This window comes from Corvus hawaiiensis, chromosome 1 (genome assembly GCF_020740725.1).
Source record: "Corvus hawaiiensis isolate bCorHaw1 chromosome 1, bCorHaw1.pri.cur, whole genome shotgun sequence".
NCBI lineage: Eukaryota > Metazoa > Chordata > Aves > Passeriformes > Corvidae > Corvus > Corvus hawaiiensis.
Window position 1 is genome coordinate 71,080,772 of NC_063213.1, and position 23,504 is coordinate 71,104,275.

At 41.8% G+C, this 23,504-nt stretch overlaps 2 protein-coding genes across 2 annotated transcripts; both read right to left on the bottom strand.

The window, feature by feature from the left end:
- Positions 1-1,041: 1,041 nt before the first annotated feature.
- On the bottom strand, positions 1,042-8,107 carry LOC125329134 (ovalbumin-like). The gene is made up of 8 exons (XM_048310583.1): positions 8,077-8,107; positions 6,485-6,668; positions 5,832-5,882; positions 5,132-5,260; positions 4,357-4,474; positions 3,545-3,687; positions 3,212-3,367; positions 1,042-2,115 (listed from the first exon to the last, which is right to left on the bottom strand). Exons 2-8 carry the CDS (start codon positions 6,650-6,652, stop codon positions 1,720-1,722), a joined length of 1,161 nt encoding a protein of 386 aa, XP_048166540.1. The 5' UTR covers positions 6,653-6,668; positions 8,077-8,107; the 3' UTR covers positions 1,042-1,719.
- Positions 8,108-18,976: 10,869 nt separating this feature from the next.
- On the bottom strand, positions 18,977-23,504 carry LOC125329146 (ovalbumin-related protein Y-like). The gene is made up of 7 exons (XM_048310610.1): positions 23,337-23,504; positions 22,649-22,699; positions 21,909-22,037; positions 21,023-21,140; positions 20,644-20,786; positions 20,153-20,308; positions 18,977-19,378 (listed from the first exon to the last, which is right to left on the bottom strand). Exons 1-7 carry the CDS (start codon positions 23,502-23,504, stop codon positions 18,977-18,979), a joined length of 1,167 nt encoding a protein of 388 aa, XP_048166567.1.

Genomic DNA, 23,504 nt, shown 5'->3' on the forward strand with positions numbered 1-23,504 from the left:
GTGTTCTCTGCAGCAGTGCTGTATCTCAGTGACATGTAGATTCTGCACATATCCAGCTGCCTTCCACACTGCTTATCAACTCCTGTTTCAGAGAAACTGGATGAATCATGGTTTGTGCAGGAATTGTTGTATCTGACTAGTTTGAATGGCATGCATAAGAGAGTAAGGGTCATGCTGGCCCCTTCCTGGAAGAAAATTGGTCTCAATATTGCATCTTTACCCAGAATTAAGACAGACTCTCATTTCTCACTTCTCTGAAATCATTGCACCAACTCAAATAGAAGAATCACAGAAACATAGAGTATTTCAAGTTGGAAGGGACCCATAAGGATCACTGAGTCCAACTCCCTGCTCCTCACAGAACTATCTATAAATAAACCATATGCCTAAGAGCATTGTCCAGATACTCCATGAACTCTGACAGACATGGCACAATGACCACATCCCTGGGAAAGCCTGTTCCAGCGACCAACCCTCTGGATGAAGAAACTTTTCCTAATGTGATCGTTCCTCACAGCTGATACAGCTTCTTTCCATTTCCTCATGCTCTTGCTGGTCACTAGACAGAGGAGAACAGCACCTCGCCCTCCACTGCCCCACTGAGGAAGTTGTAGGCTGTGATGAGGTCACCCCTCAACCTTCTCTTCTCCAAGAAGAGCAAGCCAAGTGACCTCAGACACTCCTTGTAAGTTTTGCCCTTGAGAGTTTTCACCATTTTGGTCACCCTCCTCTGTATACACTCCAGCAGTGTGATGTTCTTCTTATATTGTAGAGCCCAAAACTGCCCCCAGGCCTCAAGGTGAGGCCGCCCCAGTGCAGAGCAGAGTGAGACAATCCCCTCCCTTGCCTGGCTGGCGATGCTGTGCCTGATGCCCCCCAGGACACAGTTGTCCCCACTGGCTGCCAGGGCACTGCTGACTCATGTCCAGCTTGCCATCTGCCCAAAGCCCCAGATTTGTACATATAACCAGGATTACCCTGTCCTAGGTGTACTTAAAATATTCCAAATGAAATGCATTTGCTTAAATAAATTTTTATTACGATTAAAGGAGCAAAAGTGTACATCCACAAGACCCATTTATGCAGGGATATATGGAGAAAATTTGAATAGCAACCTGCCATGTTTGGTCATGATGATTGTGCCACAAAGACTTAAGAAGAAATATGAATTATAAAATTCCTAAAATGCATCTTTAGAAAGTGAGGAAGAGCATTGCAGTATCAGGAGTAGAAAGAAAACTCAATTGCTTTGTCAGAGTAGGTATGGTTGGTGGTAGTTTAGAGTTTAATCTAGGAAATTTTGAGTGACTTATTCCAGAGGAGTCACCATAAAATTTGTCCATAGGGAAACCTGGCTTAGTTAGAAGACCGCATTTTTTTTTCAAAAAAAAAGGTGTTGTGTTTTTTCAGTGTTATGATTTGGCACTATTGTTGTTAAATTGCACCAGGAGCATCTCTGTTAATGCCCATGCTTACTTTAAGTCAGAATTTTAATCCCTGAACATCCATGAGTAAATAATAATACTCTGCAGAAAGGAAAGGCAAAGGCTGTTTTCATGGCATAATTTCTCTGCCTTAACCTTTTTTTTGTTTTAAATAAAGCCTTCTGGTTTTAGAAAATATGGATGAAAGATAAAGTCTGTGTTTCTTTTTACACTTGATACTGCAGCACTTTAGGTCTTGCTGTGAGGGACAGAAACTCTTTCAGCTTTCCTCTCTTTAAGGGGAAAAGCATCTGCCAAAGAACAAGATGCTGTCACTTGGGTTGTGCTTGATCAAGAAGAGGAAAGGGTGGTCAGCCCTAATCTCTTCAGAGACACTTGTGCCATCCACCCCAGCTTCTGATGAGCCTACTCCCTTACTGCCTGCTTCATAGATTTCCACAGATGCTTCATGGAACGCTGCAGACACCTTCAGGCTCTCTGCTGAAGAGATGCCAGAGAGATTGGCTGATGAGCTGAACAGGTCAGTGATACCCAAGGATTTTAAGACAGATGTAAGGTTATATTTTTCCTCAATCTTCATGCGGGGGAGATAAACTCTAATCTTCCTCTCTTCCATCTTACTAGAACTGGTCCACTCCTTGAGATTTTCAAAGGTGATTGCGGTCTCAAGCTGCAAGGAAACAAACAAATTAGATCTTTGGGATGAGAGCACAACCTCTTTTGTAGCAATGCAGTACCATTAAACTGACTGCTCTTGCCATGGTGTATTTTCAGGATATATACAGATTCATGTGTCTAGAAGAGGAAAGCAAACCATGACTCTCTCTTCTCTGTCCTGCTTCCTATTTCTTTAATAGGCTTACTGCAAATTAATAGTCTTAGTTAGATGGCTACTCAGCAAATTTCACCAAAGATCTTGCCTATTTATCTTCTTTTCTTTAGAACTATATTCCAAAATCATTCTGTGCTTATGAATTGTAAGCTCTATCTACATTTAAGACCTCCAAGTAAGGAAATGTTAATGGTAACCAATTACTAATACCTGCAGTATCTAGAGGCATTTGAACCCAGCTAAATTTCATCAGTAATAAGTGAGCTGTCAGTTACTACTGAAGAAATCTAGCTGTGTTCAAATGACTCTTTGTTTTTATAATTTAGGTTCTTTAAGTTAGTGTGCAATCATTTCAATGAATGCTGATTTATAACATAACTGTTCCTATTCAAACTGCATTCCGGCCAATGACAATATCCCATGCCCATATTCTGTCCATATCAATAATAATATGTCATGTAAGTTTTACTTTCTGACATTGCTTTAACCATTCCAGTACCCCTCATATTCAATTTTTAGATAGTTTAATTTTTGAAGGTATGAAGGAAGCATGTTGAAGGCTGTCAAACTATTCAATAATTACAAATACTCGAGCTAATATGAACTTCTCAGGAAGCTCCTCAGGATGCAGGAATTGAGATATAAAAGCTGTGGGGGTCAAGCTGCTGGAGTAGCAGCTTCTTATCTGAGAAGAATCTGTTCTGCAGTGACAAAAATTTTACCCACTAAAGCAGTTGCTTAGCAATCTATCCTCAGCACAATCTTTTGCAGGACCACTGAGACAGCGGCATGCCTCTATGCAACAATCCCATGTTGCCAATATTCAGGTCTGTGCTGGTGATGTGCTTTAAGATAACTTTGTTGTGAAGAGCTTTTCAGCACCTAAATTTCACCATGTTTGTAGTTTTCTGAAACCCAGCTGCCAGGGCCATACCTGCTCCAGCCCAGAGATGTCATCAGGCAACAGCACCCACAGGCTCAGCCGCCCACTGGCATATGGAAGCTCCAGGATCCTACATTTCTCAGAAGGGATCTCTGCCACTTTAAATGTACCAATCTGAGACATCATCTGCACAGGTTTGCTTTCTTGCTGCAAAACCGAAGAAAACAATACAGTTTTCACAAAGATTGTTCCTAGAGTGTAGAAATGCCTACTTACGGTTAAAGCTGATAATTGCTCTTTTTCAGGAAGATTGTACAACAACTTGTCTACTCCCTTCATAAATTCTAGAAGGTGACACCTTTAAAGTGTTGTACGCCCACATACCTCAGTAATTCTGAAAGGAATTGTCTGGGTGTCTTCTTCCTTAAATGCTTTCTCCCACAATCCTTTGAAGTAAATGGCACTGACCAGGACCATGTCAGTTTGTGAACTCACAGAGCTTGGTTGAAGGATATTTTTGATTGTCCCTTCAAGAATGCATAGGAAGAAAGAACATGTATAATGTATCTGTGTATAACACATCTTACTTGGCAATTACAACATTAAATGGAGGGTACAGGACTTGTGGGAAGGAGGGTGTAGCAGGGACATTATTCTGGTTTTGTAGCTGTTATCTTGTAGTTCCAAGGTTGATTTTCTTACTGCCGTTGACAATGGCTGTAGTTTCTCTCCCTATAAAGAATTATAGTGAGAGATAAAAGAGCCAGAGATTTACTTGTTACAAAATGAGTGTATTTTGTGACAACAGGAAGAACCATTGGAACCTTTTATCCCAGGATGGTCTCCCAACCAAACATTTAATACTTTTTGCTTCAAACAAAAGTTGAAACATTGGTGTCAAACAATTTATCAATGTGTACAAAGCATATCTTAGTACTGTCCCTTTTATCAGGAATGGAAGTATTACATTTCTACAAAGCCTCTACAGATAGAGAGAGTCCTCTAACAGGAGTGTGTCTGAGGAAAAAAAAATTGTTATATGCTAGTTCTGTATCTGGAAACTTATCTATTATCCAGGAGAAGGAGCAGAGGGAAAGGCTTTGGTTTTTCAGCACCTGACTTAAGTGTTCTCATATGTTGTTCAAACATGGTGGCAGAAGGGAAAATACCTATGCTGATAGTTGGCTTCCTCTTACCATTTGTCTGACTTTCAACCCAGGAATTTATGAGCTCTCTGGATTTTTCTGCAGCTGTTTGAAAGCTGATAGATTCCAAACCTCCTTTATACAGTTCCTTCACACATTGTATGTATTCCTGCAAAGAAAGAGCATGCCATTTTCAGATCAGAATGTCAAAGCATTTTGCAAATGCAAAAGGCAAGAGTGAAATTAACAGATATGAGCAATATGCTTATTAAGGCTAATCAGTAAACCATAAGCTAGTTTATAAGCATCTTAAGGTTTCACATGCACAATTTCAAGCAATTTTTAACATTTTAATCAATGTTTTCCCGAACTGAGTTTGATCCAAAACCAACATTCACTTCAGTTAAGTATGGGGTTTTTTTCATTTTGCCCAATTTAAAATTTTAATTTTTGCAATGGTATTTTCCTTTAATTTCAAATTAAATGTTCCTTTCAATGGAAAGCCTTGCAATATTTTTGAGAACCTGAAGTTATTTTTCAGGTTTGTTTTGCAAGGTGAGAAAAGAGTTGGAGTTAATCTCTTGCCAACAAAAATTACCTTTATTAATTATACCTTAACCTGATTGGATCTTTATTGTACTTTGCACAAACATCTTTTTGGCTAGTCACATTTTCTCTCAAGGCTCCCAAGGTTTAGGGCTGTGATAGAGAGAATCATTCCATGTGGAAGAAAATTTCTTTAGCAGAACCTGGACTTTTTACAGTGCTTTTTGCATTACAGAAAATTACAGCTTTGACATTCAGATCACATCTTAGAGCAACTTACCGGCAGGATTGGGTATTTCTCTTCAGCATAAAGTCTACGGGCGATGCTGATCGAATAATTGTCACTTGGTTTGGTGATTTGGGTGAAGATGTCCTTAAGTGAAGTGTGGATGCTCACCGATGTGCCGCACTGATTGACATGAATACAAATAAAAAGATAGATGATTTATCCTGGTTTTAATAATGAGGAGGTATTACATCCTATATGGAAAGAGTAGAGTAGTTCAGATGCTTCTTCTTATAAAACTGTTCATCCTATGCTGATGTAGTAATTTTGTAGTATATACAATTAGGTGATGGTTTTCTACTGTAATTTCCTCATACCTTTTGGGGGCGGGGGGGCTTTTAATTACCTGCCATGGTAATCTAGCTCCAGCAGATCACGTAGGCTTTCCTTTGTTCCCAACCAGTCCTGTTTAACCAGTAGCACCCAGCTACTTTGCCCTAATCATACAAATATCTACAATTTCCCCCTATTGGCCCAATATTATGGTGATGGGTTTCATTTTATGCTTGCTCTGAATCCTCTTTTACCTTCCTCCCCTGTCCATTCTTATGAATGAAGTGTTTCCCAAATGCTGGATGAGGAGTGCTAGCTGCACATTGGAGTAGGATTGGAACTGCTAAGAGACTACTTTATCTGATAGTTTTTGCTCCCAGGAGAAACTGACATAGAGAGGGAGATGAAATTATTTCTGTACCTGAGATTCAGTGCTCTCTCCAAATCCTGGGATTTTATCAAAGTGGATAGCCTGTAATTAAGAAAAACAGTAGTTGAAATAACTGGTATGACAACAGAAAGGTTATGCAACTGAGATTAACACATAATGTTTGAAGCAAACCTATTAACTAACAGAGAAGTTGCATGACTCAAAAAGTGCAATCTGTCTGTACCATCTCTGAATAGCCATGCCTACTGTTGCCTGCTTAGATGATCCTTTTTTCTATTGAACATCTAGGATTCAGCTCCACTGTGCGCTACCAATAATACCAACTTTCTTATAGGCAACAAGCCAGCCACTCTCTTTCAAGATAGTGAGAGCTGTAGGAAACACATGAAACACTTTGCAGTCTGGGAATATGTTTTGGCTCTTTCCCTAGAGATTTTGTCTGCTTTCCTTATATAAACAAAGGATCACTCAAATGTGTTTTCATCTTTGAGAATTCTACTGCTAACAATGATAAAATTTAAATCCAGTTTCAAGATTTCAGGCTGATGCATTTGTTTAACACTATGGGAGTTTGAGGTGGCCACAGCTTTAGTGTCACCATGTGTGACACCACACATTTTTTAGCCTCCGAGCAACATTATCCTGAGCAGCAGGAGGGTTTAAATCCTTAAATGTAGTCTCACCTTTTCTATCTGAGCCTTGGTGTTATCTTTGGCACCTATGTAGACCATGGACAGGGTTGAAATGATGAGCAGAGGGGAGTAGCAGACATTCTCCTGGACACTCTGGCTTCTCAGCTCCCTGAATATGTCACAACAAACTTCCGTGCTCACTGGACCGATGGAGCCCATTGTGCAACAGCAGTGCCTGGAGCAAAGAGCAGAAATACAATAACAATGTAATGGTGGGAATACCATGCACACACAGCACACACACTTTAATAGGAGTTTTCAGGCAATAAAATATAAACAAGTAGTTTGGAAATCATTCTATGTTAACATGTCCTTTGCTATGTCACCTCTCTTGCATGTTAGAAACTCTGTTTTCACAAATCTGTTTCCTTCTGCATTTCTATACATTTACCTTTTTTGTAACTGTTCCTCAGAGGTCTGGAATCTGTGTGTGATTTCTGTTTACCTTTTCAAAGCAGTCAAACAACAATTGTCTGTACTTATTTTCACTCACTGAGAGCTAGAATTCCTAAGTACTTCATAGTAGCTTGATGAAAACAAGTAAATATTATCTCTTTGATATACTTGCAAAGCTGGAAATTTAAGTGCAAATTATACTTGCTCTAGGTTTGGACAGATACAGGTAAAAGCAGAGGCTGGCCATTTTTATTTTTTAAAAGTAAGTAGATGTAGTAAAGTATCTATTTGTTGCACAGTACTTACTGTCAGTAGATCTTCAAAGGCCCATAGCTTTACACTTGTTTTAGTAATGGAAGCATCTATAGGCAATACGATTCATCTAAAGTCACCTAGTCTAGGAGCAAGACTGATGCACAAAATTCATGTTTCATTGTATTGTGCTTTCAGATATAGCTTGCTTTGCTTAATTATGCTTTATTTTCTCAGATTATAACCTGTCTGATAAATTAAATTGCTGTTTTTCAAAATCCAGCCCCCTAGGTAGGAGCTAAATGCTGGGCTCTCAAGTTTCTCTTTGTAGTGTTAAGCTCCACCAAAGTGTTTTGTGACTGTCCTCTTCGATATACACATACAGACATACACTTATTTCTCTCACTTTCCCAACTTTATAAGTTGTTTAAAAACTGTACATCTGTCCACCCATGCACCTTTCCATGTTGTCTTGTGTTCACCAACCGTATTTTTCAGGAATGCAACTCTTAGAGAAATTTCACACTATAATAAACTTAGCAAATTCACTTAACGCTACAGTTCTGCTCTCGATGCACTCTTTTGAACCAGAGGTCAAGCAAGAAAACTTATTACTTGTCTGTCAAAATCAACCTTAAAAGATACTGAATGGGAGGATAAGATGCTCTGAAATAAAATCATGTTTTGAGCACAAAATAATATTTTAACCACAAAGAATAACTTAAAAATCTCCCCAAAGCCACAAATATTCAGATTTTCCACATAATAAAATAGTGTAGAATGCATATACACAGGTAATATTTGTAGAGAATATCACGTAAATATTCTGTCCTGAAAAATATCAAACACAAAACAATAACTTATCTCTTTTTAAGTTTAGTCAGAAACAAGAAATAATAGAGTGAAAAGGTAAATTTTCCTAGAGAAATGCTTACCTTCAAGCCTCAGCACCAAAGACAATACAGCTTTCCAGCTGTATGTGGGTATACTGGCTGAGCCCTGGGGAATTTATACAGTCCGAGTTGTGACCCACCCATTGTTGCCCTTCAGAAGTCTGACTTTTGACACCATAAAAATAAATTAATGGTATTAGGTCACTTTTTTGCTTCAATGGGTTCATGTTCGATGAAAGGGGCAACAAATATTAGTTTTTTATTCTGTATTACAGTGCTTTTCACCAGTACATCAGGGCCATTGGGCTGGAGAAAAGGCCAGGAAATAATGCCTCATTTGCAAGTAGATAGGGGGATGGCAGTAAAAACAAAAAATGTGAAAACCTTAGTGATGTCACACATAATTAGCAGTTATTAGGCAATATGTCAGTAATTAGTCAGTTTATTATTATGGTTGTAGTAATAGACCAGAACTCTCTTTCAGATGATCCTTTTTGAATGCACAAAATGCGGCCATGCTAGACAGAATAGAAGGGAGAACAGGACCTAGCCTTTTATTCTACTAACAAAACTGGGGAAATAAAAAAGGGTGCATGTGACAAAAACAATTGAGATGAAAGTCAAAAAAGAAACATTTTCTTTGTATGAGTGTGGTTTTATAGCGAAGTGTTTTATTCTCAGGGGTTAACAGCAGACCATAATTAGACAAAGTAAAAAACAGTCAGTTCTAAATGTATTTGTGTATGCACTTGCATTGTATCTCTCAGATCTTCCATGAGTAACTCAATGGCCTGACAGATGATGGAGGAATGGTGAAATCCAGCTAGAGGAGTGTTCATGGTCTGTGGGACAATCATAATATACAATAGCAAATATATTTCAGTTATAAAAGCATTTCACTTACAAAAGCTATTGTTCTGTATTGAAACAATAGAATGGACAAACAGTTACGAAATCATTCTGACCTCTGCAAAGCACTGTGTGATTTCTAAAATGGGGGGGGCGGGGGGAAATGGGGGAAGAGAGGAGGGAGATCCCAAAGTCTGTACAACATAATTCTTCAGAATATATGGGACATAACTGTGATCTCTGATAAGAAGAGCAGGCTCCTGTACTGCTGCCAAAAGTTTAGGCAGTCCAGTGTTCTTTGCCTCAGTCTGCTTTCTCTTGTGAAAATAAATGTGCCATATAAATCTACATTCCCCTTGATGAATTGTTCCCTGTCAGTGTGTAGCTCAGGACATGAGGTGGTAACACAGACATCAGGACAGGCAGAAGTGCTTTCTAGTGCTAGGCAGCCAGAAGAAAACCTGACATATTAAATAGTGGGAGGTGTGCCTCAACCTCAAGTCACAGGGTATGTATCACACGTTGCTTTCCTTTGAAGCTTTGTGCCCACAAAATAATGATTATCAGTTATCCTTCTAAGCTGATGATGAAAAAGATGAAGAGAACGTGCCAAAGTGGGCATATGGCAGCGATGCTGAACTAGGAGGAGCTGTGGACTCCCTCAAGGGTCTTAAAAAGAGATGTGGATAGACTGGAGAGCTCAGCAGTCACCATATGTATTTAATTTAACAAAAGTAACTGCAAGATTCTCCATCTGTGATGGGCTGATCCTCATTGCAAGTGCAGATTGGAGAATGAGAGGTTAAGAACAGCCCTCCATAGAGAGATCTGTGGGTTTGGGTAGATGGCAAGTTGAATATGAGTCAACAGTGTGTCCTGGTAGCCAAAAGGGCCAACCACATACTGGGGTGCATCAGGCACAGCATCACCAGATAGTTGAGGGAGGTGATTGACCCTGGGGGGGATCTTTAATGTCCCTTGAAACCCAAACCATTCTATGATTCTATGATTTTCCCACTCTGCTCTGCACTGATGTGGCCTCACCTCGAGTGCTGGGGGCAGTTTTGGGCACCTCAATGTAAGAAGGACATCACACTGTAAGAGTGTGGTGACAAAGATGGTGAAAGGCCTCAAGGACAAAACTTACAAGGATCATCTGAGGTGATTTGGCTTGTTCAGCTTGGAGAAGAGAAGGCTGAGAGGTGATCTCATCTCAGCCTACAACTTCCTCGATGGGGGCAGTGGAGGGGGAGGTGTTGATCTCCTCTCTCTGATGACCTGTGATGGGACCCGAGGAAATGGAATGAAGCTGCATCAAGGGAAGCTTAGACTGGACACTGGGAAAATGTTCTTCATCCAGAGGGTGGTCAGTCACACCCTGAAACAGGCTCCTTAGGGAAGTGGTCACAGGACCCAGCATGTCAGAGTTCAGTGAGTGTCTGGACAATGTTCTTAGTCATATGGTTTATTTATAGGAAGTCCTGCAAGGAGCAGAGAGCTGAACTCAATGTCCTTATAGTTTCCTTCCAATGTGACATACTCTGATTCTTCAAACCTGTGTGTCTTCACCAAATAAGCTGTTTTCTCACATTGTTTATAGTGCATCTCAGATTTATGCCACTATTTTCACTCTTTATCCCTTTTTTGTTCAGGACCACTTTGTGTTCATCAGGGTTTAGTTCTACCACACTGGTCTTCCACTGCTGCATGTAAGAGCTGGTCAGGGTATTTAACTCAGTGAAATCTGCTTTTCAAATGTCCTTCAAGACTCTGTGCTACACAACCGTGATTCCCATTCCCTTAGTCTGGTCTGCCATACATGAATTACAGAAGTGTCCAGACCTGTATCACAAGTCCAGCTCATGACATATAGCCTGTATTTTAGGACCTACAAACAGATTCAGGAAGAAGCTGCACTTTTATCAGTAATCATTTTTTTCACATCATCACACTGAAAGAATAGAATAAAAATTACCCCTGTGGTTTTTTATACCTGGTGAATTTGACTTCTGTATAGTGTCCTGGTTCCAGACCTGCAGAACAGCGTTGTTTGCATTTAATGCAGAGTTTTGTTCCATAAGTTACACAAAAATCATGTTTTCTCTCCCAAGAATTGGAGTTTCAGATTCAGAACACACCCACAATAAGCAAATGTGTGGAGGATAATAAGCTCTGCTGTGATAATGTATGATAAAGGCAAGCCGTGCTCTTTCTGAGGGGTCTGGTGTGGTTTTCTGTGCTCAGACCAGGAGTTAATGCAAAGCCAGTTTTAAGCAACGGAATATACCCAAGAGCAAATTAAAAACTGCATCAGAGCAGACTATCAGCATAGCATCAACACTAAAAGGTCTTGTACAGTCTGCTTGACATGGGGTCTAGAGAGAGTAAGCAAACCTTCCTGCACTTGGAAGACTACTTGGGACAGCTGACAATGAGTTGTCCTGTCCAGCACAGCTGTGCAAAGCAGTATGAACAGTTCAGTCACACATCCTTATTTGACAATGCTTGTCCCAAGAAAGAGGGCAGCTACAGCTCCGCTGCCCTTTCCTCTTCCAGGCATTTCATTGTGGAGCTGTCCCTAAACCAACAGACTTGTTCCCTGCTGTTGGAATCGCCGTGAAAAGGGGATGCAGTCACTCATGCTGAGTGGGAGCTACCTACAGGTTCCTCCCTTCTGATTGCACACAAAGGTCATCCTGCAGCCCAAGACAATGTGCAGGACAGCACAGGATGGGGAGCCAACCTACACACTCGGCAAGTTCAGGCCTGTGCCTTCTCTTGCCAGGTACTATGTGGGTCGCTAACACCCTGGTGTACAATTGTATTTGACTTCAAATCCCTGCAGAAGGCTTCCAAGCAAAGCCTCCTGAGAACATTTTGAGACATGCGAAGGAATAAAAAATGATGGGGAAAGCCAGCACAGATTACCAAGGACAAATCTCTCCTAACCAACATTATTGGCCTCTAGGATGGGCAGCTTGTTCTATAAACAAAGGGAGTGCAGAGGATATTGTACACCTGACTTCAGTAGGGCCTTCAGGATGATCTCCTAGAATATCCTTGTAGTCACATTGGAGAGCTATAGTCTGAATAAGCAGGCAATATTTTGGGTGGAAAGTTGGCTGTACTGCCAGAAGCAGCAGGAGCAGGGCTGCTCCATGAGGACAGTGAGCTGAGCCAAGAGTCAGCCCCCAGGGAGGGCAGTGCCCTCACTGTTAGATGCCACAGCACAATATCTGACCACAGGGAAATGGAACCAAATGTCACAATGTCCATCAACAGCCATGGACACAGCTGTGAGAAGAACCAGGGCCATGGTGCATCTACAGAGCCTAGGGTTAGGGAGCAATGAGAGTTTGCTCCCTGTGGAATAGGAGGCTCACTGAGCAGGTCCCAGCAAGCACCTGAGCAAGAGAAAAGGACAGACCCTGAAAGGGTGACAGGTCCAACCAAGCCTTCAGAACATGAGCCAATATAGTGACAGGGCATGTCCAAAATCGAGCTGGGAAATCTCTCCACAAGTGAGGGCTGCAATCAGATCCAGTGACTACCAGGCAGGTCAATGGTGACAGAGTAGGCTCAAGTTCAAGCCAGGAAATCAGTGCACAAGTTGGTCTCAAGAAGTCTCACGGCCAGGCAGGAACAGGAGAACAGCCCCTGATGTGGTGCCACTGGGGCAGGGGCTAATGGCCCCTTGGGGGTTCATATGAGGTCCTGGGCTTTGGGCAGGTGGGACAGGTCCCATGGAAGATCAGGGCCACTGAGGGCTTCTAGTGCCTTCAGGGCTCAGACCAGCAGCCTCCCCTCTGAGGACAGTGTGCTCTTGCTCCATAGGGAGACCTGCACTTGGCAGGGACTCACTTTAGAGGGACACATTGGCTGAGGGCTGTTAGTGGGCTGTCTCAGGGGACGTAGAGACAGGGACAGTGGATAGGAAACGGACACGGCACAAGAGGTAGGGAACTGAGTGAGGTGGTCAGGCCACCCCAACAGGCCCCAGAGGCTGTCAGGAGAAAGCCAGGAAGGATGGTCTGGCTGGGTGGAAGAGGGTTCACTCAGGAGCCTGGCCCTGAGTAATGAGTGAGTGCTTTGTGGAGATCAGGAAGGTTTGTGAGGACAAGGCCCTGTGTGACTGGAGACCCAGGCTCCTCAGTGCTTGGCAAAGAGCTCAGGGAGGACTGAGCTCACTGTCAGGGAGCGGCAAGGGCCAGCTTTTCCCAAGGAGGACCGAACCAGGAGTCAAGGGGGATGCCACAGCTGGCAGTGCAGGAGCCTCACCAGCCAGGGCTCAGCAGCTGAGCAGAGCAGGCCCAGAGATCACGGGCACTCCAGATCATAAGGTAATGTCATGGCTATGAGGCAGGAGCAAAGAAAACATTGACTACAAAGCCAATTCATACAGGAGAGGTAGGTCTGGGTCCAGTGATCACAGGGCAGGGCCACGGTCACTCTAGGAGTCCTTGGCCAGGAGTGGGCACAGCTGTGTTTGAACTGCAGACTCACACACCTCTGATGTAATACAGAGGGGAACTGAAAGTCCAGCACATAGCTTAGAGCTCCTGCGGTCACAGGTGTGGGAGAGGCTCCAGGTATGGCTGAGCAGGACTATTAGAAATTCATTAGTGCACTCAGAGCTCTGTCATACACTTATGAGCAAAAGAGATGGGCCTGGAGTTGAGGCTTGGGTCTGAGGTCTGTCAGGAGGCAGAACCGGAGACAGGAACTTACAGTGTACTTCAGTGCTATGTCTAGGCTGAAACAGGCTTCTGTCATGGGCAACAGCCTTGACCTGGGGAGTTTCACCTAATTTCTTGCTGATTAACATAAAATTTTTGTTGTTGATTTGAGTATTGACAAAACCAATGTAACAAGCTATGCTTACTAGTTTCGGCTTCCTTGTTACACTCAGTGCTCTCCAGTCCCTCTGATGAAGCAGGAGATAATGGAAGAGGTCAGGGTTGGTGTATGACTCTATTTCTGGCAGCTGTTGCTGCTCACTTTTATCCTGTTCTTTAGTCTGCTTCAGGGGCTGTAGTTCCACAGGGATGTCCTTGCTTTAGCATAAGTGACCAGCAGGCTGCAGTCCCTCTGGCGTGTCACTGCCCCAGCCTGAGCTGCCTGTGGCTGCAGTGCCCCAGAGGTGACTCCCAAGAGTGTGCCTTCAGCTGTGCTCTTAGTAACATCCCCTTCTTAATAATATCCACGTCTTCTCTCTTTTGTTTCTCCAAACACATCTGTCCCATTTCTCTGTCCACTCTTCCTTAATTACACTCGAGCAGAGGTGCTGTATGCTCTCCTCTAACTGGAGATTTGGCATACAGTGAGTTTTTGTCATTCGTTACACGGTCTGCTGCAACTGGCCAAGGACAGTTCATGTCCTCCTTTCTCAAATGGTGCCAGTGCCCAATACAGGCTCCAGACCCATTTGCAGAGGGTGTTGGGGAAATCTTCTGCCGAAGCTGGTTGTGCTCTCAGGGTCCTAACACTGGCTGTTGTCAGTCCTGGAACTCAAATAGCTGGTAGTATTTTCTGTATATTTATTTCCTCTCAATGGATTTCTCTTCCCTGGTTTTGTTCAGTGTCCCTTTAAAATCATGTAAAATTTTATCATCTCCAGCATTCTTTGATCATGAGTTCCATCATTCAGCTGTTTGTCGTCAGCTACCTCTTGTCAGCTACCTCTATGTGTTGATGTTCTTTTAACTGCTTTCTACTAACCTCTTTTAATACCATTAAGTTCCTGTGTTAGAAGATATACCAAATAGCCAACCTCTGTCGTTGCCTCTGTAACACTCAGGACTTCAGAAACCTCTGTTCTGGAGAACGTTCATCCCTACCCTACAAGTTTGACTACATGAGCTCAGGCACATCTGAAGCTGCTGCCAAGCCTTGAATTAGAGCACTGCTTGTGTCAAATCTGTCCTCCATGGGGGTCTACATCCTCCTCATTCAAGAGAAGAATTTAAACTGAGTCTCTTGATTGTGAGTCTCTTGTCCTTGCTGTGTTGCATGCCTGTGCCTGGCCATGAACCTCACTGAGATGGACACTGTAACTCACCATTCCAAGTGTTCATTTTGGACACTAGAAATTATTAGAAAAAACTTACTAGAAAGGAAATTATTAAACTGTATTTTATTGGAAATGACATGAGAGGGGAAAAGGAGATAGCATAGACAAATTCATGTCCCTTCCAGTGGTCAGATCCCCAAGCAGTGCAGCATTGGATGGATCTTTATTCAGGGAGCAGCACACTGTGCATATCCCATGCATGCAGAGGTTCACTGGTGGTGTGATCTTTACACTTTTATAGGTAGGTTCTGTTTATCATTTCTACTGATGAATGAAAATACACTTATACAGAAAAATGCTGCTTCACTTCAAGATAAAGACAAGGATACGCCGGTAGCATCATCTGTGAGGTTCTCCATTATGATTAGCAGGTGAAGCTTAGCCCACAGCCACATGATACGTTCAGCACTGTATAGTGCTGAACTTCTGCCTGGATACCGAGAAGTATGTGCAGAATAACTTAGCACAAAACTGCACACACTGATCAGCCTGATCCGATCCATTTTTATGTGGGCACTAACTCCTCGATGTACAATAACGTTCTGGTCAGGAACACTACAGACTCTGATTTATGGATTTAACCTGTAGGCTTGATATTTGACCTACCTCATCACCACAGGCTTGTTTGGGAATCACTGGACTGTAGCAGCAGTGTAGGGAACTGCAGCATTCAATATCTTATGGGGAAAGCCCCTGCCTTTCTGATTTTTTGTCACCTCCTGCCCTGGATCCCCTTTCCTTGCCAAGCAGCCCCACCCTTGCTGCTCTTTGACAATCCCCTCTCTGCTGTCCCTTTTCCATATTGATAAATCTTAGCTCACTAGCCACAAGAAACAGAAAGCCCTGCTCTGTGTCAAAGCCTTTCTAGCAGACATGTAGCTTTCAGTTTGATTCAGCATGCTGTGCTTTCTCAAATACCATTTGGGAACCCAGGACAGCTTTGCCATGGAGTCCAGGAGGTTCTCTGCACTTCCTCTAGTGACTGTGGTTACAGCATAATGCCTGCTAAATCTTGTGCCTTCAACCATGGGTTTGGTTTGCTTACGAGAAGGTAGGCCTCTCTCGCAAGTCATAGATGCAGAAGGATGTGGAATGGTCTCAGAAAATTATATTCCCCAAAGGGCAGGGAAGATAAGTCTTCTCCAACCCTTTCCCAAATGACATGAGAAGGAAAGGCACACTTAGTTCACACAGCATTTCAAATGCTGTCCTGTGCATGTATCTGTTTTTGCTCCACAGACCCCTGGCAGTACAGTAAATCCAGAACAACATGGCACATCGTGAAAATGGAGTGTAGCAAACGGACAGATGGCAGTTTATTGACATACCAACTTCAGTGATGCTGCCAGGGAATAAAAAGAACTATAGGACAATACCTAGACTTTGTGGGAGCTTTGTGGGATCTGGGATTCATGTTATTGAACTCTTGCTGGACTTCAGAGCTGGGAAACAGCAGGCAGTGTTTGCTCTCCACACAGCTGCTCTTCCTTCATCCTTTTGTAACACCCTCCATGCTGCTCTTTCCAGAATTGCTTCCCATGGGAGCTGCAGCAGCCACACAAACCCTGGCAGTGCCTTTGCAGCAGGTCCTGCTGGCCCAGACCAGCAATGCACAAGCACAGTACTGGGCTCAGCCATTGATACAGGGATCTTTTTCAGCCTTGCTGAATCTGCACTTTTACCTCTCATTTTAGCCTCTTTGGAGGATGTTTTCTCTTTCATAAACCAAATAGCTCTATCCCTACTCCAGTGCTTGACTGAGGTATTTTTTTATCCAGGACAGAGACATCCTAAAATGCCTCTAATCTTTCACCAAATAATATTTCTGTCCTTTTCTTCAAAAATTACTGGGTTCCAGGCACGGTGCCGTTGGTCTACATTTTCAGTATATTGATCATAATCATCTTCTTACCCAAAAATTAAGAACAAAATTGAAATTTACATTAAGCTCCCAAACCTAGTTTTCAACAGATGTCTGTCTGTCAGAAGACTTGAGACATCATTTTGTATCCCTAGTGACACCTAACGGCCCCATGTAAAATGAGCCAAATAGCTCTGTTTCACAGTGAGGACGCTCGATGGGCCTCTCTCATGTGTAGTTTTAGGAAACCAAATACCATTTCATTCATTTTATTTCATTACCATTGATTTTCTCAATTTCTTTTCTTTAAAATAATCATCAAACAAAGGAACAATTAAACAAGAGAATAGTTATTTTTATATTCATGTTATATCATATAATAAATACTAATTTTATTTTCATTGTTCCTAGAAAGTGCAAAGTGACAGATATGCTTGTTTCAGTTTAATAACAGATTTATAATTGTTTATAAACTTTCACCTTCTGCTCCTTAGAACAGTATTTAATCAATCCTGCCTTTTTCTTTTTTGTTTTAGTTGTAGCAAAACTCTGTTTACTGTTTTAGACTATAAGGGAAGCAGAACATGATATGCACAGTAAACCTTGAAATTGCATATATATATAGAAATACTTTTTTGCTTGAATACTTGTGTTAACCATACCTGATCCCTTGTAACTCTCTAGGGAAGACCAGTATTTGCCGTTCTCCCATAGGCCTCATAGCAGCCAAGAAGATGTGTTTCCCTGTAGTCAGCATCATCATTTCAAGTAATATTTAATACTTACTTTGAAAATGTTTGAGACAGCTCCAAATAATGCCAAGTGTCTCCCTTTTTTAAACACTTTTTAAGTACTGTGATTTGCAGTTCTGCACACATATGCCAGTAGAAGGAAGACTGCTTAAGTCAGTGATTAACACTGATAGGTCTTTCCATTGGATAAACTGCAACCTGAAGAACCTTCCCCCTAAAGACTGTGAAATAACAAATAATATCTCTAGGGGGTTATGTTACCAAAAGGAAGTAACAAAGATTTCCTCACACGTTTCTTGTGGGTATTAGACAGCTGAAGCTGTCCACCTTTTAAGAAAAAGACTTTTCTCACGTTCTTGAAGTTGTATCTCTTAGGCATCACCTCAATATATTTACTGACAGCAATAAAAGGAAATCTTTTAAAACTATTTGGAAATACAATAGCAGATTTTAAAAAACTGAGTTATTTGGTATGTCATATGGAGATAAGCTCAAGGTAGAAATAGGAGCTGTAGGGCTTACTTTGCTTAAACTCAGAATTTTAGAAAAAAAAAGAGAAGTTCTTTAATGACTTCATATATGGGTACATTCTGGTTTTGAAAATAGGATCTAAATCCTAGTCTAAACCCCTTCTGTCAATAATCATGACCCACTATATCATGTATTTTGATTGTGTGGTGCAGTAACCCAGAACAGGTAGAGACATGTTTAGTTTGCAATGCTTTTATTAGAATAAATAGAAGGACCAACAACTGACATTCACAAAATCAATGACGTGTCATGGGAATGAAGATGGGAAATTGTATCAGTCAGGAAGGTGTTGCGTTTGGAGATGATGATTTAAGAGGAAATGGTAAACTTTCTGTATGCCCCCTCAGAACAAGAGACCTTAGCCTTACAGTATGTGCAGCAAAAAGAAGCACAAATGCATTACTCAAAGAAGAATGATTTGCTGAAATTAAGAATTTCATCTTCAAGTTGTCCAGGCATCAATTCAAGGATGGTAGCATAACAGGTTCAACAAATGAACAGGATTATTCTGCAAGCTGTGTTTATTTCAGAGAACTCCTATAGAAAAAACAGACTCTCAATATCAGTGTCAGAATTTCTCACAAAAATCGAAACACTGGTCCTGAATCTTAAGTTATTCAATCACAATGGAAGATACTTCTAAGCTTCTTCTTGAAATTCTCATTTATTCCTGGATATAAGTCCTGAGTACAACTTGTGTAAGCAGAAATATCTGCACCCAAAGATCTGAAAAGTCACATACTTCTTCAGGAATATCTCCCTAGATATTGAAGGCTTTCTACTTAGAGACAGTGAAGAGATAAGATTATACTACAATACTAGAGTAAAGGGGGTCTGTTTCTGAGGGGAACATAAGCATTATTTCCAGCCCTTTTCTCTTTACGGAGAACAATATCTACCAAAGAAAAGGATCATGTCGCTAGGATTGTGTTTGATCAAGAAAAGGAATGGGTGGTCAGCCCTAAACTCTTCAAACTCAGAGGAATGTTGGATGTCTCCAGTCACAACCTCTGAGCCACCTGCCTCAGTGCCCTCTTCAGTGACTTCCATGTACGCCTCATGGATGGCCTCAGATATCCTCAGGCTCTCTGCTGAAGAGATGCCAGAGAGATTGGCCGAGGGGCTGAACAGGTCGGTCATACCCAAGGATGTTAAGACAGATGTGAGGTTATATTTCTCTTCAATCTTCATGCGTGGGAGGTACACTTTCACTCTCTTCTTTTCCATCACCTTGGAACTGGTCCACTCCCTGAGTCTTTCGTAACTGATTTTGTTCTCAAGCTGCAAAGAGAGGTAGGGAATGAAATGTCTGAGACAAAAGTTCTGTGGCCTTAAAAGCTGTGTTTACCACCTGTTACAGTTGTTTTCCATTTACTTTGTGTCCATAATAGAACTGATACGTATACTCAAATGCATTTGTTTATCCTGTATGCTTCCTCCTGACTACAGAGAGTATCTCAACTGTCTTGAGGAAGTTCCTCAAACCTTTTTCTTCTGGAAATTTCTTAATCAGATCAAATCTTTTTTTTGTAAAAATACAGTTTTGAAAACTTAAAAAAATATGGGCCCTAGAACTGTTTCCCTTGGAAGATATTTTATTGATCCCTTTCCTCAACTTTATTCCTTTCTAATGTTACTTTTCTCATTTTCCTTTTAGTCAGCTCTTGGAATGCTTTCTTCATCACTTTCCTTTTTTATTTCCCCTAGGATGATTTTTTTTTTTCTTTAGTAAACATTTGAAATTGCTCAGAGTGGTAAAAATCTTGCTACCTCGTCTAATACCTGATGGATACTGGTGCATATAGCAACATCCTCTTCTGCAGGGCTGCAGCAGCCCTACACTGCTTTACCTTCATCTTATAAAACTCAGTTTAGGACTCTCCTAAGAGGCTCTGCCTGAGCACCTGGAAGCACCTGGGCAGATTTTGTGCTCCCCTGCCTGCCCAGCACAGCCATGGTGTGGGCAGCTGGGATGTCAACGGTCAGCAAAAGGTCTGACAGCAGCCAAGCTCCACTGAAGTCATAAATCTTCTGCTTGCCCTGCCAGGGCCATACCTGCTCCAGGCCAGAGATGTCATCAGGCAGCAGCACCAACAGGCTCAGCTCTCCACTGGCATATGGAAGCTCCAGGATCTTAATTTTCTCTTCAGCCACTCTTGCCACTTTGAAGGTGCCGTTCTGACACATCATTTGCACGGGTCTGCTCTCTTGCTGCAAAATCAGAAATGTGAGATGATGTGATGTGGGAGCAATTCTTTCCTTTGGTCAGACAAATGTACAAGGCCTGTGAAAGGACAGGACTCAATCTTCAATCACGCTGCCTTTGGAGAAGACCTGTGTCTCCATTTTCCTCTCTTGCCTACTTGTGTGCCCTGGAAGCCTGGTCAGACACAGATCTTGCGAACACTACTTGGGTTTAGGCCCAGGCACCGACAATGAGGGACTCAGCTAATCACCCAACCTGTGACATGTATTTGTAACACCCAGACTGCTGCCTGTGTGAGCCAACAGCTGCCCTGGCCAGAAGTGTGTCTGTGCCCTCCTACCTCTGTCACATTGAAAGGCTCTTCCCGAGTGTGTTCTTCTTTAAATGCAGTTTTCCATATCCCTTTGAAGTAAATGGCATTCACAAAGACCAGTGCAGTATCCAGACCAACAGAGTCTGACACAAGGAAGTCTTGGATCCGTCCTTCAAGAAAGAGACAGGGCAGAGAGGGGTAAGATACAGCTCCTCTGGTGTGCACAAATATCTGCAATGTGGGGGTGAGGGTGGGGGTTCCTGCTTTGTGGAGTTTTGTTTTCATAGCAATAAGCAACCTGCTCTTGCTTGACCCACCTTTTCTAGAGATTATGAGGAGAGGGAGACAAGGATATAGTTTATGGTAGGTGAGGGAAAATACCTGCTACCCATTTTTTAGTCCTTACCATTTGTCTCTTTTTCCACCCAGGAATTAATGAGCTGTCTTGCTTCCTCTGCAGCTGTTTTGAAGTCAACTTCTTCCAGTTCTGCTTTGTAGAATTTCTTTGCACACTTTATGTATTCCTATAAGAAGAAGGGTTACAGTTGTCAGACTGATGAGAACTTGGAATTATATGGATGTGTAACACAAGATTATGAAATAAAGCAGAATGGTTTAAAGAACAGCGACGTCCTGGGTTTGAACGTGTCAGACACTGAAGATGTCAGTCACAGCTATCTTCCCGTAACTGAATCTTAAAGCTGTACAAGAAAGACTGCTTCACATATATAGGTCTGGCACTTTTTGATGACACAGGGTTCTAAGTTAAAATTTTGATATATTTTCTTTGTTTTACTGGAACAGTTTCAGTTTAACACGTTTCTAAGGACAGACAATGTTTGTCTCCTTCCCTTCCTCTCTTTATTTTGAATACTGTGTTCTCACATTCTTAGATTTCAAAAGCAAAGCTTCCTTTCACTGGGAAGATTTCGTATTTGGCTTTGAAAAAATCCAAATTTGACAATTGCGGTCTCCATTATTTCAAGTAATAAAATGTATTAAATTTCCCTTAAAAGTTATATTTTTCATTAAAAGCCATTTTTCTAGTAAATTAACAGCAATCTTGATTACTCCCCGTGATTTGTAACATAGGCATATTTTATGCCATTATACCTTTTGCCTTCACTTAACAGTCACAGAAAGGTCCAAACTCATTCTGTACCAGTTCTCCTCATGGCCCACAACCACCTCTTCACCAACAGAGTGGGCTACTGTTGGTGGTGCATCTCTAGGGCAGAGTCATAGGGGATTGACAGGAAATCTCATGGAAGTCAGTTCACAATGTAACTCACCTGAAGAATAGGGTATGTTTTGTCAATATAGAGCCTGTCAGCAATCCTGAGTGAGTAAGTAGCATTTTGCCTCCTGATGTCTGAGAGAAGGTCCTTGAATGATTTGTGGATGTACTCAGCAGTGCCACACTGAGGTGATGACATGGAAAAAGAAGACAGATTGCATAAGGAAATAAGATCCCCAAGTATTGTTCCTTTCAGTTAAGAGTCATGCTACAGGGCAGTCTTCCTCCACACACTGTCACCTTTGGGACAGCTGGTGCTGTGGTGGTGGTGGTGCATTGAACTGGCACGTTCATCCTTGTCAAGACAAGCCCCCTGAAATGTGCTTTTTATAAGATTTGTTGTGTTCCTGTCACTGAGACTTCTGGAGTCTTCTCTGCTCAGCATCTTCCTGCCCAGCTGAAAATCAAACTGCTGTACCCTGGCTCAGGGTGCTGAGCCCTGCTCACAGTCCATCCCCCAGCAGCACTTGCCCGGGAAGGCACCCTGGTGCCCAAAGCATTCTCCCCATGCCATTACTTATTCTGCTGAAAAAAAAAAGCAACCTGCTGTCTTCCTGTTTGTTAAAAAACAGGTGAATTACACCCTCCTTCTCTCTCTCCACAGATCCTCTCGGTTTGAAGTCATTACCATAGTTTTTGTCAGGGTCTGAAACTGCCAGAAGGAGAGGCAGAACAGTTCTACTTTTGCTCTGAGAAGAAAAAAAGACAAAAAGGAAGATTAAGTTATTTCTCTACCTGGGAGTCAGTAATGTCTCCATCTCCTGTAACATTATCAAAGTGAAGAACCTGCAAGAGACAATATCAGTGGTAGAAATGAGAAGCATGACCAAAAATAATGTGAATTCAAGATTTACACACATTGCTTGAGATAAAATTGTTGGCTCAGGAAAAAAAAATTATGCTAACTGAGGAAATAGATACAGGTGAGCTTGCAACTGGTCTATGCCCTCTGTGATCTGCTTGGAAACTGTAAATACCACTCTTTGCTTAGATGACTTTTTTTCTAGTGAATGTCTAGAAATTAATTGAATTACGTTTTATGTATTGCTAAAAATACTCTGTCTTCCTGTGTTTCTGGGATTTATCTTCTTTATATATTAAAAAAAGAAAATCTGCTCACATTATTTGGAACCTGTCAGAATTTAAAAATCATAAAATAAAATTGCCTGACTGGTAATCTGTTTTGCTATGGTCCCTGAGATTTTTTTTTTAATGTTTAAGTCAACTGCCTGTTATATTGAAAAGATACACTTTTTTATTATTATTTTCTATATATAACTCTGAATTCAGTTCTCCATTTTGTGACTTTGGCTTAGTTCTTGTGCATTAAAACAGGTGAGAACCTCATCAGCGGATAATATTTTTCAGGGATTTTACAAGTAGCAGAAATAGAGGTCACTTTGCACCCACGTAAATAACTTACCTTCTCCATCTGGGATTGAGTCTTACCCCTTGCTCCCATATACACCAGGGCCAGGGTTGAAAGCATGCTCAGGGAGGAAAAGAGCACATTGTCATTGCTGCGGTGAAATTTCACCTCTTTAAATACATCAAAACAAAATTCTGCATTTGCTGCACTGATGGAGCCCAT